Source organism: Phacochoerus africanus, chromosome 3, assembly GCF_016906955.1.
Source record: "Phacochoerus africanus isolate WHEZ1 chromosome 3, ROS_Pafr_v1, whole genome shotgun sequence".
NCBI lineage: Eukaryota > Metazoa > Chordata > Mammalia > Artiodactyla > Suidae > Phacochoerus > Phacochoerus africanus.
Genome location: NC_062546.1, coordinates 140,898,838 through 140,917,934, shown reverse-complemented (window position 1 = coordinate 140,917,934; position 19,097 = coordinate 140,898,838). Strand labels below are relative to the sequence as shown.

At 40.2% G+C, this 19,097-nt stretch overlaps 1 protein-coding gene across 1 annotated transcript in view; it reads left to right on the top strand.

The window, feature by feature from the left end:
• The window catches only part of ABCB11 (ATP binding cassette subfamily B member 11), a 71,865-nt gene that overhangs the window by 38,665 nt on the left and 14,103 nt on the right, over nucleotides 1-19,097 (top strand). The window contains exons 17-21 of the mRNA XM_047770443.1: nucleotides 2,906-3,008; nucleotides 7,917-8,081; nucleotides 14,635-14,739; nucleotides 14,827-14,988; nucleotides 17,812-18,015. Of these exons, the coding sequence (XP_047626399.1) occupies nucleotides 2,906-3,008; nucleotides 7,917-8,081; nucleotides 14,635-14,739; nucleotides 14,827-14,988; nucleotides 17,812-18,015 (739 nt within the window). The remainder of the gene's footprint in view (nucleotides 1-2,905; nucleotides 3,009-7,916; nucleotides 8,082-14,634; nucleotides 14,740-14,826; nucleotides 14,989-17,811; nucleotides 18,016-19,097) is intronic.

Genomic DNA, 19,097 nt, shown 5'->3' with positions numbered 1-19,097 from the left:
CAGAAAGTAGCCATTAACTTCCTGCAAAGACTTATAAGTTTGAGTAAGAGAGTCTGTTAAAAATATTGTGTATGCTGACAGATTTTTTTAAATGACTAATTGAAATGTTAATTTGCATCTTATTGGCTTCAGTCTTTCTGATGGCTAAATCTCTCTTTAGTAATACATCTTGGTTGAAGAACAATTTAATGGATGACAGTAATTAATTTCCAAAATAATAATGTTGGGAGAGAGAGGCATATATTCCCAAATTAGCTGTTTTTATTTGTGATGAGAAGTGGTATGCAGCTTCTGAGGGAGTGGTAGGTGTTGCAGGCTTCTGCAAAAGGGTATGAGAGACTTTTAACTTGCAGAAGACCAGAGACCCAGCTGGACACCTGCCTAGCATCCTTTCTGCTCATGGCCTCATTGGGATGGCTTATCCTAGTCAGCTGGAATGGTGTGGGGAAGTGGAAAAGGGAAAGGGATTTAAGAAACATAAGGTTAATGTAGGATAAATTTGAGGGGACAAAGATCTAGGTCTTCTGTGCCTAGAACTGGAAATGAACTATATTTTGATGCCCTCTCCCTCTCCGTGTACTTCTGCCTTGGTGCCCAATGCTCTGAGTTCCTTTGTTTTCTTTCTTTCTTTTTTTTTTCCCCCTGAGTTTCTCTTTAGTCCCATAACCTTAGGTCTCAGCCCTGTCATGTACTCTGCTCTCCAGCTGACACATTTCTATTTCTCACACCTTAGGGAGATGACATCTTGATCTGTTACCTAACTTAAGTAATTCTATTGCTGCAGAATTTCAGGCCCAGTGGGAAGGGAGTGGGTGTGTCCCAAGGTCAATTTGGTAGCAGGGAGTCAGGATAAGGTGTGGTTTCATGCTTGATCATAATGCCATTTGGCAAGGGTTTGAGTGGGCAAGAGTACGGAGGAGGGAAGCCTTGACGTAAATGCACCTTGTTGAACCCGGGTGACTAAGAGGATGGCCGTGCCATCCGCAGAACGTGGGAACAAATTAGAGTCATGAAGTTGATGTGTTGCTGGCTTCTCAAGGAGGCTGGATGAGCATCTACCATAGGCGGGCACCACCTTGGTATTTGTTTTAATCCAACTTCACCTGGATACAGATGATGGAGACTTGGGAATATCTCCTTCTGGAGCACACCAGAACCACTGACTCAGATCTCCTCCTCTCTGTTCTCTCTCTTTACATCCTATTTCTTCAGATTAAGTGCTTTGATAATGTAACTTCCACCCTCTCAGCTCTTCAGGATTGCCTCCATCACTTCAGAGTCTATTTGCCAAGGTCTAAAAGCCTAAGCCCTTACCCTTTAAAGAGAAAGAATAAGTTTACAGAACTAAATTGTCCAAGGATGTCTTGGCTTCAGGCAGTGCTGCAGCTTTGAGGATTTGTCCAACATACATACAGTTTCTCTTGTTTCCCTTCTTGGCTCTACTTTTTTTCAGTGTTGGCTTCTTTTTCAGTAAGCATCTTTCCTTGAGGGTCTCAACATACTTGCCAACAGCTTCCAGTGTTACATACCTTCAAGTTTAACCTAGAGGAGAGTGGAAGTCTCCTTCCCAGAAATTTCAGTGGAAAAACAAAGCAGCCTCAATCCCTCACTTCCTGTACCTGCCCTATACTAAGTGTGTAAAGCCAGTAACTCTGTCCCCATATCTCTTTATACTGTTTTATCAATCAGCAAAGCTCTTCCTTCTACCCTGCAGATACCCAGATCCCACCTTAGCCACCTCCTCGTGAAAAAGCCTTTCATGGTAATACTTGATATATATTCTCCTTTAAATTTCCGTACTCTTGGAGTTCCCGTCGTGGTGCAGTAGTTAACGAATCCGACTAAGAACCATGAGGTTGAGGGTTCAATCCCTGGCCTCCCTCAGTGGGTTAAGGATCTGGCATTGCCGCGAGCTGTGGTGTGGGTTGCAGACGCAGCTTGGATCCTTCATGGCTGTGGCTGTGGCATAGGCTGGTGGCTGCAGCTCTGATTAGACCCCTAGCCTGGGAACCTCCATATGCCATGGGAGCGGCTCAAGAAAAGGCAGAAAGACAAAACAAACAAACAAACAAACAAAAAACCTTACTCTTTATTTAAAACTGTTTTGTAGCACTTTCCACATTTTTCCTTGTATCAGGTCTGGGCACCTGCATTGCTGTAAGATTTTAAGCTGCTGGAGGGAAAAATTTTGTAATTGAACAGTCTTTGTATCCCCCACAGCATCTGGTATTTGTTTGCATGTTGTAAGTGTCCTATAAGCTTCTATTAAATGAATGAATGTATACATTGAGCTAAATTATAAGAGATTTGTTAATTAAATCTGTCCCTAAGGGTAGTACATAGCCTGGAGAAAATCTCCTCAGGAGTGCTGTTTCCTCCCACTGGTCTATTTGTTTCCAGGTGGCATTATGCTAAAGCAATCATCTGGAGAGAGAGAAAGAGAAGGAGAAATAAGAAACAAAACTACCACCTACAACTGGAAGGGATGTAACAGTGATGGACCATGGCCATTATAGCAATTAGCTATAAACCCCATGGGGGTTTGGAATGGGAGAACTAAGTGGTAGAATCCATTAGGACCTGATGGAAACTCTATATGTTACATAAAGTCTTGGAGCTTTTTTGGTGGACGAGTGGAACAACTTTGCCCCTCTCTCTTTCTCCCTTCTTGGGGTATCCTCTGAATCAGACTGTAGCTTGGAGACCACAGCAATCAAACTGATTGGCTTTGCCCAAAAAATAGCTCCATCAAACCTAATCAGGAAGCTCCCTTATTTGGTTGCCATGTGACCTAGCAAATGTTTTTTGTTCGTTTGACATGAGTGATGTAAACTTGGAACCAGTGGAGTCCTGTTCTAACCTGCCCATCAGCTACAGACTAATTCATCTTTCTGTTTATTTACAGAGCTTCCATCCGGCAACGATCCAGGTCTCAGCTTTCTTACCTGAGACATGAACCTCCATTAGCAGGTGTAGATCATAAGTCTGCTTATGAAGAGGACAGAAAGGTCAGGCACCAATTGCTTGGGGTGGGGGTGGGGATGGAGGAGGGGAAAGTCTCTCCTGGGACCATTGTATGGGCTTTAAGTCTAGAATAGGAGTTTCCGAGGCCTTTATCTAGTATCGTTTCACTAAGTCAGACTAAATGGGAGAAACCATTAGGACATGATAGAAACTCTAAATGTTACATAATGTTTCATGCAGTATTTTAAAAGAAATACAAATTAAATTGTTTTAAGAATACATGGTAATGGGAGTTCCCCTTGTGGCTCAGCAGTAATGAACCCAACTAGGATCCAGGAGGACATGGCTCCATCCCTGGCCTCCCTCAGTGGATTAAACATCCAGAGTTGCAGAGATCTGTGGTGTAGGTCCCAAACATGGCTTGAATCTGGTGTTGGTGTGGCTGTGGTATAGACTAGCATCTGCAGCTCTGATTCAAGCCCTAGGCTGGGAATGTCCATATGCCGTGGGTGTGGCCCTAAAAAGACAAAAAAAAAAGAAAAGAAAAGAAAAGAAAACATGGTAATGAAAACTGAACTATTAAGGATTAATTGATAGCTCCTAGTTGAACTATTTTTTTTTTGTCTTTTTGCCATTTCTTGGGCCACTCCGGCGGCATATGGAGGTTCCCAGGCTAGGGGTCGAATCGGAGCTGTAGCTGCCAGCTTACGCCAGAGCCACAGCAATGCAGGATCCAAGCTCTGTCTGCAACCTACACCACAGCTCACGGCAATGCCGGATCCTTAACCCACTGAGCAAGGCCAGGGATTGAACCCACAACCTCATGGTTCCTAGTCGGATTCGTTAACCACTGCGCCATGACGGGAATTCCTAGTTGAACCATTCTAATAAACACGGACAAATTACATGTATTCAGTAGGTTATTTGATTATATAGGTACCCTTTTAAAGTTTTTAAAAATATCTGAAACATTGTTTCCCAAAATTTTAAATCTCTTGAAATGATAATAACCTTGGCAAAAGTGTTTGGTCAACTGAAATATTTGATACCAAATTCTCACAAAGTTTAAATTAATCTGGACGGATTAATTTTCATGGACATTTGTTTACTTCATACAATTTGATAACCATTGTTTTAGGGTGCATTTAAAATTAACACCATCAATTAATTCATTTATTTATTTTTTTAGGGCCATACCCATGGCATATGGAGGATCCCAGGCTAGGGGTCAAATCGGAGCTATAGCTGCCAGCCTGCACCACAGCCACACCAACTCAGGATCCGAGCTGAGTCTGCAACCCACACCACAGCTCACGGCAATGCCAGATCCTTAACCCACTGAGCAAGGCCAGGGATGGAACCTGCATCCCCACAGATGCTAGTCAGATTCGTAAACCACTGAGCCACAACGGGAACTCCCAACACCATTAATTTAAACATTCGAAACAACATAAGAATGAAAGAGATAGGCTTGGATTCCATCCCTGGCCCAGAAACTTCCATGTGCCACAGGGATGGCCAGCAAAAGAGGGGAAAAAAAGTATGAGAAGAATCATCATATGTAAGAGGATGAAACTTTCTTCATCAGGATGCCAGCATCCAGGCTGTTGTGGTCACAGTCTGACTTCCATTGTGACCAACCCTCCTCCCGAAAGCTTTTCTTATTCACTCAACTTCATTCCTCAGTCCTGATACTCTCATTTTCCATCCCCCCATTACTCATTTTGTTTGTTTGTTCGTTTGTTTTTTTAGGGTCACACACACAGTGTATGGAAGTTCCCAGGCTGGGGGTCGAATCAGAGCTGTAGCTGCCAACCTACACCACAGATCACGGCAACATGGGATCTGAGCCCTATCTGCGATGTACACCACAGCTCATGCAAGGCTGGATCCTTAACCCACTGATCAAGGCCAGGGATGGAACCCGTGTCCTCGTGGATACTAGTCAGGTTCATTAACCACTAAGCCATGAGGAGCACTCCCCCTCCATTAGTCTTCATTTGAATCTTTTCATGGCAGTTTTCTCATTGAGCCTTATTTCACGTTGTATTGTCCTAGCCTGTTACTAAATTATAAGCTTTTAAAGTTAGTGACTATTATTTGTGTTTGTATCAACTTGGGCACTTTGCTTTGTCTTAAGAATTGCTTTGTCATACCTACGCGGAAGCTCCCTTATCTGGTTACCAGGTGACCTAGCAAACATTTCTGTTCATTTGACATATTTAAACTTGGAGCCAGTTGAGTCCTGTTCCAACCCAGTCACAAGCTACAGACTCTTTCATTTTTCTGTTTATTTATAGAGCTGTACCTAGTAGGACATCAAGAGATTTTTAAAACTAGGATGAAAAATTGAATTTCTATAATAAAGTAACAACAAACCACAAGATTTATCAAAGCAAATGAGTCAGAGAATGTTTTAATTACAAGCACATCCATTATGCATGATGTAATTTCAAACTGTCTTTTAAAAAATTCAGTATGAGGATCTGCTTGGAAGTAATTATAAGCATTGATTCACAAGGCCAAATTTGGAATAAAGTGCTACTGCTGATTGATCTTATGACTATGATGGAAGGATTATTAAGGCTCTCTTTTGGTTTCAGAATATTAATAATGAATAAGTAGAAGTCCCAATATCTAATAGAGTTGGTTTAAATAAACTTCATAGAAGACCACTTTGTCTCAGGAGCAGCAGGATGAATCCAGTGAGAGAGACATACTCAGCAAGCATGGCTGCTTACTGCATCTTGCCACTAAGGACTCAATATCTCTTCTAGTTCTAGAAATAGGTTCTTCATTTATGTCCATGGGGCTGCCATTCATAACTACAAGTTATTGCATTATTATAATAAGTCTAATAAGCTTTAAGGGAGAAAGAACTGAACACTATGTTGTTATTTCAAACAGCACCAAGTATATTCAATCTTTGCATTTTAATTTTCCCCCTAGTTTCTGGGTAAATATTTGACAATAAAAGCAAGAGAATTAGGAAAGAAGGAAAGGAAAATCCGATTTTGTTGTTGTTACTATCGGAGCTGGTAAATGGCTCAGCATCCTTGCAGAGAACAATCAGATTCCCTGGAGCTCGGGTTCCCAGAGTTCTTATGAGGCAGAGGAAACTCAGAAGGGAGTTATTTAAATACAAGGAAACCTAAATCAAATATAGAGATTAGTTTTAGAAAAATAAAAATTCTCCATATAATGTTCTATTCATCAGCAATGACAATTAGAATGGAAAAAATTAAACTCAATTAAATGTAAACTTGAGTAATTTTTAGAATATTCACTTTATATTCTCTCTCTGGTTAAGGGAAGAAAAGAAAGAAAGGAAATAATTGACGGGGACACCAATGTGATTTTGTTAAAGCTCCAAGAGGAAATGGTCTTATGCTTATATCAATTCATCTCATTTGTATGATAATTATATTGGAGTCTTATTGATTTAAAAAGCAAAATATTTCTTTAAAGGAAACAACAGAATCAGAGTTAATAAAATGTAATCATTGGACTTTCCAATCCAAGTAAATTTTAAAGTATTTTAAATATTTGGGTTACTCTAATCCTAAGTAAATTTTAAAGTATTTTTATAGTTAACAAAATTCTGCAAGGTCAAGCATTGGAGAAATCCTTTATTTTTTCCTTCTCATGTTGATGAAGCTCTAACCTCACCTTCTGTTAAACTGGGAGATGTTCTACCTTATGTTGCAAAGGAAAAGGTTTACTTAGAGTTTTGACTCTGAAAACTTAGATCGTTTCCAATGTCTGTGCTTCCAAGCTATCAGTGTGGAGTGTCTGAGTATCTCATATTTGGTGATAGAGCTAAGACTATAGCCTGCTTTTTCTTTCTCTCCAAGCTATGCTCTTGGGTAGCATGTATGGAGTCAGATCTTAGTGATAATGCTGATTAAATTAAGTTTTGGATTAGGGAAAACCTGCAGGCTGGAAGTTCCAGTCTCTGCTGTGTAAGGCCTCTTTTTCAGGGAAACTAAAAAATAAGGTGGAATATGTATGAGATTGAGTCAAGGTCAAATATTAGAAACCCATCACTTCATCATAGCTAACTTACTGATGGGGTTAGCAGTTAGTTAATGTTGGAGTTTAATGCCTCTAGATGATATAGCACAGTGGACACTTTCAAAGTGTACAATCATAGAATCTCAGACATTTAATTCTGGAAGGAGTTTTGGAGATCATGTACTGCTAAGGGTCTTTAAAATTGGGCTATTCTGATGGTAAAAATGATAAGGTTCTGAATATAATATTTGTCCTCTAGAGGATAAAAATTTGCTAGCTCTGATACTTTAATGGCAACTAAAGAGATCAGAATAGGGAAAGTTTGAAACAATTTTTATTCTTTGTAAAGAAAATACAGAATTTTGAAATCCAAATAGATTATCATTTACTTCTGGGCACTAATTAAGGAAAACCCACAGAAAACATGCAATTGACAACCATTGATACCACTTAATACATTTTAAAATTTATTTGCCTTGCTTAGATACACTGGCCTGGCTTAGAGCTTTAGCCATTTACTAGATTATGGAACTTTGACATTTATGAAGGACACATCTTGGACATTTCACAGGTCCTCTAATATGTAAACTTCACTGTAGCACAAAAAAAAATTTTTTTAATTGGGTTATTTTTCTTACAGAGACAATGTATTTATTGCTCCCCAGGAGTCAATACCTCTGTACTTGGGAAATGAGAACCACAAGTTCACCTGCAGATGAGCAGACACTCTAAGATCCATCCCATCCAAGTCGCAGGTGGTCGCAAGCGATTCAGAACTATTTCTCACAAAATGCAAATCACTACGTCTTATAGATCTTTGAGGTCACTCATAACCAATCAAACCATGACTCAAATCCGTGAATGCCAAAGGTCTGAGGTTAACAAAAGAGTATATGGAAACATTCAGAAGGTTAATGCAATGCTCCTCTTCCCTCAAGGACAAGAACATTCCTGAGGAAGAAGAAATTGAACCTGCCCCAGTTAAGAGGATTCTGAAAGTCAATGCTCCAGAATGGCCCTACATGCTGGTAGGGGGTGTGGGTGCGGCTGTCAACGGGACTGTCACCCCCTTCTATGCCTTTTTATTCAGCCAGATTCTTGGGGTAAGCAAGCAGCTGGACTAGCTTTATTCTCCTCATGCTTTTTGTTTGTCTATCAGTAGATCCTGATATTTTTGATAGGTTGGCTCTTTGTTGTAATGTATTAGCCCTTTTTTTAAGAGCTTTATTTAAAGCTCTTTTCTCCTCTGGTCTCTAAAGGATTAAAAATGTCTCAAGTCGGAATTCCCAATGTGCAGCAGAAATGAATCCGACTAGTATCCATGAGGATGTGGGTTTGATCCCTGGCCTTGCTCAGGGGGTTAAGGATCTGGCATTGCCATGAGCTGCCGTGTAGGTTGCAGATGCGGCTCAGATCCTGTGTTGCTGTGGCCGTGGTATAGGCTAGCAGCTGTAGCTCCAATTTGACCCCTAGCCTGGGAACCTCCATAAGCCACAGGTGTGGCCCTAAAAAAAACAAAAAAGCAAAAAAAAAAAAAAGTCTTGAGTCTCCATCATACAAGGTAAGAAGGTGAAGCTGCATCTCTCATTTGGGCTGGCAGCACTCTTCAATAGTCATCGTGCCTGTAAAAAATGGCACTATGACTACAAATTTCGTGTTAAAAAGGGCAGTTTACCCATATGCAAACCAAATCAGAATGCAAAGCAGGTTCGCTGAATAATAGAAAAGGATTTGGGGACCATTTTGATCTTGCTGAACAGTGGTGGTACAAGCTTTGACCTACAATAGCAGGTGCCAGGGCATATTGTGCAATGCTTTGCTCTTCTGCTGGTTGCACCATTGAAATGGGAAGGTGGGGAGAAAACAGGAAAAGAAAGAAGTAAAATAAGGCATGGATTAAAAGAAAAAAAAAAGCTTATTTTAGCTTTTTACCTCCTAGGAGTTTTTATATTCTCCATCTGACTTCGTTGCTATAGTAAAATAATGTAACAACTACAGACATTAATTAGGCACTATCTAAAACTGTACATATTACAGTTCACTAAACTTTCCTAATAGCCAGTGTGGTAGGTAGTCTTATTGTTCCTGTGTTATAAAGGAGAAAACCAACTCATAAAGAACGTAGGGGAGCAAGCAGTGGATCTGGGATTCAAAGCCAGGCAGTGTGACTGCAGAGACAAGTTCCGACATAAACGTATCATTGTAAAATTAGTTATCAAAATGCTATCACATTTTATTAGTTGAAGTGTACACACACACACATTCAAATCCTATGAATTCAACCAGGAGGAAAATCTAGAATCTAGAGAACTTTATTAATTTGCTCACAGTAACACAGGATCACATTAGGTGATGGGGTGAGGACTAGAACTACCTTTTCCGAAGCCTAGCCTAAAGGATTTGTAGGAGTCCCAAGTTTTACTTTCCTTCTCTACTTTTTTTTTCCTCTTGCCCTCTCTGTGGCAGAGATCTTGACCAGAAAATTGTCCCTGCAGGTCTGAGTTGTATAGAAAGACCTGTAGAGGGAGTTTCCTTCGTGGTGCAGCGGAAACAAATCTGACTAGTATTCACGAGGATGCAGGTTCAATTCCTGGCTCAGTGGGTCAGGGATCTGGCATTGCCGTCAGCTGTGGTGTAGGTCGAAGACACAGCTCAGATCCTGAGTTGCTGTGGCTGTGGCATAGGCCGGCAGCTGTAGCTGATTGGACCCTTAGCCTGGAAACCTCCAAGTGCCATGGGTGTGGCCCTAAAAAGACGGAAAAAAAAAAGAAAGAAAGAAAGAAAAAGAAAGACCTGTGGAGTCCCCAAACAAAATTAAATCAATCCAATAGGGAGGGCCTCAGCCACCACTTCAGTTTTCACACTGCCCCCTTGTGGTAAGTGAGGAAATCATCAGAAAGATAGGAAACTGGAACTACAGGGATCAACCCTGGTAAATGGGATTTCTGATTATGCTGAAAATATCTTAATTCATTTATATTACTTAATATCTATTAAGTACAATATACTAAATATAATAGAAATGTTCTTTCATTCACTCAACAGCTATTTCTTATCTCCCCAGACTTGGGACTTGGGAATGCAGTCAGTCAGGATTCCTTCCATAGTGGAGTTTCTCTGACTATGAAGACAGACCTTAAACCAAAGAAATCCATCCATAATTCACCAAATATTTATTGATCACTTATTGTTTGCTAGGTGCTGTTGCTGGTATTAGGAGTAGAGTGAGGACCAACAAAACCAGAGCCCTCCCTGATCTTTTTTTTTTTTGTCTTTTTGCCTTTTCTAGGGCCACACCCACAGTATATGGAGGTTCCCAGGCTAGGGGTCTAATCGGAGCTGTAGCCACAGCAAGTCGGGATCAGAGCCATGTCTGCAACCTACACCACAGCTCACAGCAACACCAGATCCTTAACCCACTGAATAAGGCCAGGGATCAAACCCACAACCTCATGGTTCCTAGTTGGATTCGTTAACCACTGCACCACGATGGGAACTCCCCTCCCTGATCTTTTAAAGCTGACATTCTACTAGGGAGAGGCTGCAAATGCCCCTCACTGAGCAATGATGTAGACATAGAGGGGGTAGGGGATGGCACTGAATCTGTAAAGACCCAAGACTATGCCCACAATATTTGCTTTATTTTTTTTAATTTTTATTTTTATATTGCTTTTTAGGGCTGCACCCATGGCATATGGAGGTCCCCAGGCAGGGGTCAAACCGGAGCTACAGCTGCCAGCCTACATCACTGCCACAACAACGCTGGATGCCCGATCCACTGTCCGAGGCCAGGAATCAAACCCACATCCTCATGGATACTAGCAGGATTTGTTCCCGCTATTCCACAATGGGAACTCCCCCAAAATATTTGCTTTAAAATAAATCCAGGATGTTAGCTTCTTTGCCAATCATCTCTCTCTTTCGTATAAATGCAGACTAAGAAAGGTACTCACTTGACTTCACCCAAACCCTGTATATGAACTGCTTTGGGAAGAGTCCTGGGTTCCCCATCAGGAGAATTTTTTTTTTGTTTTTGAAACTTTTCTGGGCCTCAGTTTCTTATCAATAAAAGGAAGGTTTGCAAAGATAATCTGTAAGATAGCTTCCAGCTCTAGTGGTCTATGAAATGGCCAAGCCAGAAAAAAATGTGATGAATCAGTTCTAACCCCTGCCCTCTGAGAACATCCACTTGGTTATTGGCGGTAAGAATATTCTCGCTGATTCTTCTTCTGTGATCACAGCAAAAACCCCAGCCTGGGCAACTGAGTGAAGAACCAAGGACCACATCTTCCTGTCATGGCTCAGTGGTTATCAAACCTCACTAGTATCCTTGAGGACAAGGGTTTGATCCCTGGCCTCGCTCAGTGGGTTAAGGATCTAGGATTGCCAAGAGCTGTGGTGTAGTTTACAGACGCAGCTTGGATCCTGAGTTGCTGTGGCTGTGGCGTAGGCCAGCGGCTACAGCTCTGATTCGATGTCTAGCCTGGGAACCTCCATATGCCATGGTGTGGTCCTAGAAAGCCAAAAAAAAAAAAAAAAAAAAAATCAAAGGACCGGAATAGCAAGATCTCGGTGAAATCCAAAATTCAAAGTCAGCTCATTATTCATGTTCTCACAGGGTTGTATTTGCTAAGAGAATAAAGCTTTACTGTTTTTCTTCTTTGATAAAGAAGGTTGTTTTTTGTGTGTCTCAGCATAATTACCATACATTCATCAGTAGGTTCATGATGCTTTCATCTCATAGGGTATAATCATGAGTCAGATAATAGCCTGTTTTTAATTGCGCTATTTTCATTCTGACATATCTAAAGGGCACAATATTCACTCTTGGTATTGAGACCACAGTTTGGAACAAGGACCCAGCTAACGATTGGGCGTTAGGAACCTGGTTGCTAATCTAGCGAAGTTTCAATGTACATGTAAGGCATCATTTCTCTGATTCAATTTCCCTGGGTCTATTTGACATAGAAAAGGTGCCAAGTGTTCCAAGCACAGCAATTTAGATGCAGGATGCTGGGGAAAGCATGGACGTTGGCATCAGCCAGCCCTGGGTTTGCCACAACTCTGCTCTGTCCTCTCTGTTTGCTTTTGGGCAAGTGGCTTCTCCTGGCTGGATCCTAGTTTCCTCATTTATAATATGGGGCAAGAAATTCTACCTCACTGGGTTGTTTTAAGAATCCTAATTCAAGGAAATGCTCATTTGAGTTGAGGTAGGTTAAGTAACACATTTGTGTCTTTGGTAAATAGAAAGAATAATGAATATTCATTTTTTCTCTCTCTCTCTTTTCTTTTCACCTGCAGCATATGGAAGTTCCCAGGCTAGGGGCTGAATTGGAGCTGGATTCCCTGGCCTACACCACAGCCACAGCAACATGGGATCCGAGCTATGTCTGTGACCTACACCACAGCTCACGGCAATGCGGAGCCTTAACCCACTGAGCAAGGCCAGGGATTGAACCCACATCCTCACAGACACTATACTGGGTTCTTAACCCACCGAGGTAAAATGTCAACTCCCATTTTCTCTTTAAACAAACTTAGCTTCACCAGATGTGTGCTAGAACTACAGTTAGTCTGGGAATAGAGGAGCCTACGAATGGGGAATACTTTGGGTTGCATCTCAGTAAGAATACACAAAGAACTCATGAAGTAGAGTGTTTTCGGGAAAAGATCACAGATAGATGATGACCAATCCGGTGTTTAATATTAGCCAAATATTCTTTTTTTTTTTTTTTTTTTAACATTGAGAAGATAGGAAATATCAAGAGCCAAGAGAGCATGCCCAGAAGGAAAACATGGGAATCTGGAAAACAGGCATTTCCTTATCTAATAGTAACCTGGCCAAATGAACTGGGACAAAGGACTTGTGGGCTTTAGTTTTCCATCTATAAAATAAGAGTTAAGGAGTTCCCATTGTGCCTCAGTGGTAACAAACCCAACCAGTATCCATGAGGACGCGAGTTCAATCCCTGGCTTCGCTCAGTGGGTTGAGGATCCGGCGTTGCTGGGAGCTGTGGCATGGGTTACAGACTTGGCTCGGATTGGGTGTTGCTGTGGCTGGGGTGTAGGCCAGCATCTGTAGCTCTGATTCGACCCCTATCCTGGTAACTTCTGTATGCTGCAGGTGTGGCCCTAATAAGCTAAATCTAAATAAGTAAATAAAATAAAGTTAAAAAATAAAATAAGGGTTAAAACTGGATAATCTGAAGTGTTATAACTCATGACTGTGGGTGACCTTAGGGAGGAATGAGAATTGTGGCATCACAGTTTGGGGTTTGGGCCGATTTGTGTAGTGATTTTTAAAAGGAAACTGAAATATGTCTCTAAATCCTTATATTTGTAAACCTAAAGTTATATGAGTTATTCTATGCTGGGATGAATGACTATGGTGTCTTCTGAACCCACTCCATTCACTAAGAATGAATGCATTTTTTATTATTAAGAACCACAAAGGCTCTGGAAGATCTAACCTAGAAACAGTACATCTCATTAATCTAGAATCCCTCTCCCCCACTTTGGAACTTACGATCATTTCAACAGGTTACTTCTGCTTTACAAAAAAGGACTTGTGATGAAAGAGCACACATTGTTTTCAGGAGATTTATTTGGCATCTAGTGGGCAGTCGATAAATATTTATTGAATAAATGGTTTCCTCTGAGCCACTGCTTGCTGGCATTGTTCTAGTTACTCAAATTGATGCAGAGCAATAAATAAGGATTTATTGTGCAGCTCTCTAATGATCAGTTTTCCTGAATTCTCACCGTTCCCTCACTTAGTCTGATTAGGCAGGTTTTGTTGTACCTAAAACCTAATTCACTATAGGGCGATGTCATTAGAATGTGAAGCTGTTCTTTCCATTTTCCCATTATGACAGCTTGGGGAAATCAGTTACTTGAGCATGTGTTTGTCAGTTCAGAATATACTTATGAGTATAGTTTACCACTTATTACAGACTGAAAAAAAATTCACAATTTCCATCTTTTTTTGAGGGGAATGTTTTCAGCTTCTGATAACTTAGAGGCAACAACTTCAGCCTCAGATGGAAATCGTTCTCTTCTAAGCCAATTTTAGTCTATTCCTTGATAGCTAGTTTTTTCTAATGATGCTAGTTTTTGTATATATACATAGATAGTCTATAAGGCTAATAATAGGCAAGGTATCTGAGTGGGAAAACCATCTTTATTGCAACTATTATTTGGGAAAAACATAGATCATAGTAATGCTTTGAGTTTTGTCCCAGAATAATATTTTTAGATTCTTAAATATTTTCTCCCCCTTTTTTCTTCCTCCTTTCTTTCCTTCTTCCTTTCCTTTTTTCCTTGCCTGATTACATAAAGAATTTGAGGCATTTCATCATATTTTTCATCTGTAGCAAAGAAAAGCGAACACAATTGCCTACATCAGGCAAAGAAACAAGACAGAAATTCTATAAATCATAACCACTGGTTTTCATTCCCCAGCCTTCTTCCTCACAGAGAATTAAAGTACATATATTCATTGTTATCTTTGGTTTAATTTCTAGTGCTTGAAAATGTTTAAAATTAAGCGGTTCTTAACCCAATGCTTAAGAGAAATTTCTTTTAACCATATTTGAATTGATTTCTTTTGCTATTGTTTGTAATAATAGTTATTTTCTTGCTTCCTATCTTGCAAAGACTTTTTCACTTCTTGATAAAGAAGAACAAAGATCACAGATCCATGGTGTGTGCCTGCTCTTTGTAGCAATAGGCTGTGTATCTTTTTGCACTCAATTTCTGCAGGTAAGGAATTTTATTTTTCATTAAGTGATTTAGCTGTTTTCCCTGTTTTCATGTTAAAATATCACTCAAGACTCCTTTATGTTTTAGGGATATGCTTTTGCTAAATCCGGGGAACTCCTCACAAAAAGGCTACGTAAATTGGGTTTCAGAGCAATGTTAGGGCAAGAGATTGGCTGGTTTGATGACCTCAGAAATAGCCCTGGAGCACTGACAACAAGGCTTGCTACAGATGCTTCTCAAGTTCAAGGGGTAAGATGTGGGGGGAAACCAGGGATGTAGTAACTGGAGTAGACTTTCTTTCCTTTGCGTCTTCTGATAATCACCTCCATATTTTTCTGTGGAATGGGAACTCACAGGATTGGGATACCCCAGAGCCAGATATCCACCCATTTTTGAAGCTAACAAACAGCCACTAAAGCATAGTATCTTTGAGGCACTTCCCAGAATCAGTGTTCTGGCATGAATGAAAGTCTGTTTGGGTTTTGGATTTCCTCTGAGCCTAGCAATTGAGAAGAACGTTCCCAAGACTCCTTTCTCAGATTGTTCTTTTTAGCCTCAGAGGCTCAGATTTCAGGAGACATAATAGCGCCCCCAGAGGGCAAAAGCAAAGAGTGTGAGGAGAAAAGCCTCCTTCTACAAGTGACTGGAGTGTAGTCAGTTTTGGGAAAAGAGATGCTATTGTGACAGTGGAGCCTGAAACTGAGGGAAAGCTGTAAATGACTGCTGTTTAGAATCCTGACAAATTATTCAAAGGGCTGCCTTTCTGAAGAAGGGAGACTAAGCTGTAGCTTCTAAATCCCAGAACCTGCAGCCTTGTTCAGGGGACTTACACACGTGTACAAGAGGAGGCAATACCTTCGTAGAACCAGGCATTTGGATTAAAAGGATGAGAGTTCAGTTTGCCTCCCAACACCTCCACCACTTTCTATGCAAATAAGAAAAAGAGGAAAAAGAAAAGTCATGGTTTGTCTGTAAGGTTCTTGGAAGAAAAAACTTGCTGGATTGATCGTGTTCTACCATATATCTCGACCTCTGTCATTTCAACCAGCAATATGGACAATGGTATGGAGAATTTTGAAGGAGCATTAAAACATCTTACTGAGAGGAAAATCCCTGTGAAGTTTTCATTTTAATTATTCTAGGCCTTTTCTTTGTATACATGTATTTCCTCACAGACTTTAAGCCACACTCTACATTTATTTTCTAATCTTTGTTTTTACTCCTGAAACAATATGATGTGATCATATTTTGGTCCTTATATATTCTTTTACAATGAATTTTTAAATTATTGCATAATTCATCATTTTAGTGTATCATCATTTTTTTTAAGAATTCCCCATTTAGATTTTTTTTCTCTGTTTTTTCCCCCCTTCTTATAAGCAATTTATATCATTTTACATCAAGCTTGGCATACCCTTGACTATTTTTTTAGTTCTCAAAATGTAATCACTGGATCAAAATGTATAATCATTTTGAAAGATTTTTAATATGCATTTCTTACTGCTTAAAGAAAGTTTGTATCAGTTTTATTCTCATCATCTGAGTATTCTAGTGTCTAGTTCACCTTACTCTTGGCTTTAGATTAAATAAAGAGGCCATAATCTCATTTCTTCTATTTTTGCAACCTTCAATCTGCAAGGAGCTTTATAGGTTACTCATTATCACTAGAATTAATCTCACACTGATGGTTCTAGCTCTGACACCCATGAAATGAGATTAGTCAATAAATGAGCTCCCAAGAAGCTGTGAATAAAATGGACTTTTATTAATCTGGCTTTCAAATGCATTAGGGCAGCTCATTATTTAAAAGATCCTTCCCTTTTAAACATAGAACTACCATATGACCAGACATTCCCCTCCTAGGTTTATATCCAAAAAGAATTGAAAACAGGGACACAAATAGATATCCATTTTCATAGCACCATTTTTCATGATGGCCAAAAGGTGAAAACAACCCAGGTATTCACCAACCGGAAAACTATCCAAGTGTTCATCAGCAGATCAATGGGTAAACAAAATATGGCATGCACACATAGTGGAATATCAGTCAGCTTTAAGATATATGAAATTTTGGGCATTCCTGTCATGGCTCAGTGGGGAACGAATCTGACTACCATCCATGAGGACACAGTTTCGATCCCTGGCCTCGTTCAGCGGTTAAGGATCCAGCGTTGCCATGAGCTGTGGTGTAGGTCACAGACATGGCTTGGATCCCAAGTTGCTGTGGCTGTGGCGTAGGCCAGCAGCTGTAGCTCCGATTGGACCTCTAGTCTAGGAACTTCTGTGTGCTGAGGATGAGGCCCCTAAAAAGCAAAATAATAAATAAATAAATAAATAAATAAATAAATAAATAAAATGTTGAGACCTGCTGTAACATGGATAGACTTTGAAAACCTTATGCTTAGTAAAATAAGCTTAGACACAGATGGATAAATATTGTACGATTCCACTTATACGTGGCACCTAGAATAGGCAAATTCATAGAGACAGAAATTAGAGGTTAACAGGGGCTAGGGAGAGGGAGGAAGGGGCGTTAATATTTAATGGGTATAGAATTTTTGTTAGTGTTGATGAAAATGTTTTGGGAATAAATGTGATGATTCCATGAAGGGCTTTTTGTTTTTGTTTTTGTTTTTGTTTTGTCTTTTGTCCTATTAGGGCCACACCTGCCGCATATGGAGGTTCCCAGGCTAGGGGTCCAATCTGAGCTGTAGCTGCCAGCCTACGTCGGAGCCACAGCAACGCCAGATCCGAGCTGCGTCTGTGACCTACACCACAACTCATGGCAACGCCGGATCCTTAACCCACTGAGCAAGGCCAGGGATCGAACCTGCCACCTCATGGTTCCTAGTCGGATTCGTTTCTGCTGAGCCATGACGGGAACTCCTAGCGAAGGTATTTATTGCCACTGAATCGTATGCTTAGGAATGGCTAAGATGAGAGATATTGTGTTAGGTATATTTTATCATAATAAATTTTAAAAGCCTTTTTGTTATAAAATTGCCTTTTCAAATAATGATGTTTGGTCAGAGACTATGTGTCTGAGATTGGTTGACTGCTTTTGGTTTGCAGGCTGCCGGCCCTCAAATCGGAATGATAGTCAATTCCTTCACTAACATCGCTGTGGCCATGATCATTGCCTTCTTCTTTAGCTGGAAGCTAAGCCTGGTCATAGTGTGCTTCTTCCCCTTCTTGGCTTTATCGGGAGCTATACAGACCAGAATGTTGATGGGATTTGCCACTCATGACAAGCAAGCTCTAGAGGTCGCCGCACAGGTAATCTCATGGATCCATTTTTCAGACTGCTTATGGCTGAGTAGCTGTCAAACCACTAAGAATGAGTAGTACAAACAGACTCAAGAAAGCTGTTAGTCTACAGACATTCATGATTACAACTTCCCATTAGCCTTTTTCATATATGCCTCTGATGCTATGAGATTGAGCAGGCGTGGAAAAATAGTATGGCAAACATTGAGGGTTACATGTTCAAGTTCCTCTCAGAGTTCATCTTTCCACATCCCAATTTGGTGTAGTAGTCTCGTTTTTCACGAAAAGATGGTTCACTTTCCTGTCTATTTTTGTCAGGTTAATCATTTCTCCAGGTCATGCCACCCACACAGAGAAGGGTTATCTTTTTAATGGCACACACTTTTAACTTCCACACCTGCTTTCATGTCTGCTAGATCTATGGCAAGTGTCTAGAGAAGCACGTCAAAGAGAACCTTGAGATGATATAATTTAGGTCTTGAATACAGTTAGGGTTTAGTGATGCACTAAGAAAGGTATATTCTAATAAATCTGGTTATTGGGGTAAATGAAGAAATGGCGACGTAGACATTTATCAGGGACAAGAAATCAGGCACACACACGTATACATACCCTAACTTTTTAACAAATTTACTAGAAACTAGGTGTTGTCTTTCTAAAGAAGGAATGTGAACACTGCCCAAGTAGGTAGAAGCCAAAAGGATTTTGTATGCCAATGGTGGAAAGTCGTTCACTTTGTACCTTTAAGGATAGGATCCTGCTTCAGAAATAAGGATGATTTACCCTAGAGTGTAAATTGAAACAAACTCATAGTATAGACTAAAAGATAAACTTTATACTCAATTTTAACTTGTCTTACATAATACTTGGTCAGATTAATTTTTTTTTTCTTTTTTGGCCATTCCCCAGGTATGGGTTTGAATCCATGCCACAGTAGCAGCCCGAGCTGCTGCAGTGACAACACTGGATCCTTAACCTGCTGAGCTGCAAGAGAACTTCCAGATTAATTTTTTAAGAAATAGAATCTAATATTTTAAATTTATATCATTAAATTTATCAAAAAATTTATCAAAAATTAAGCAATCTTTTGT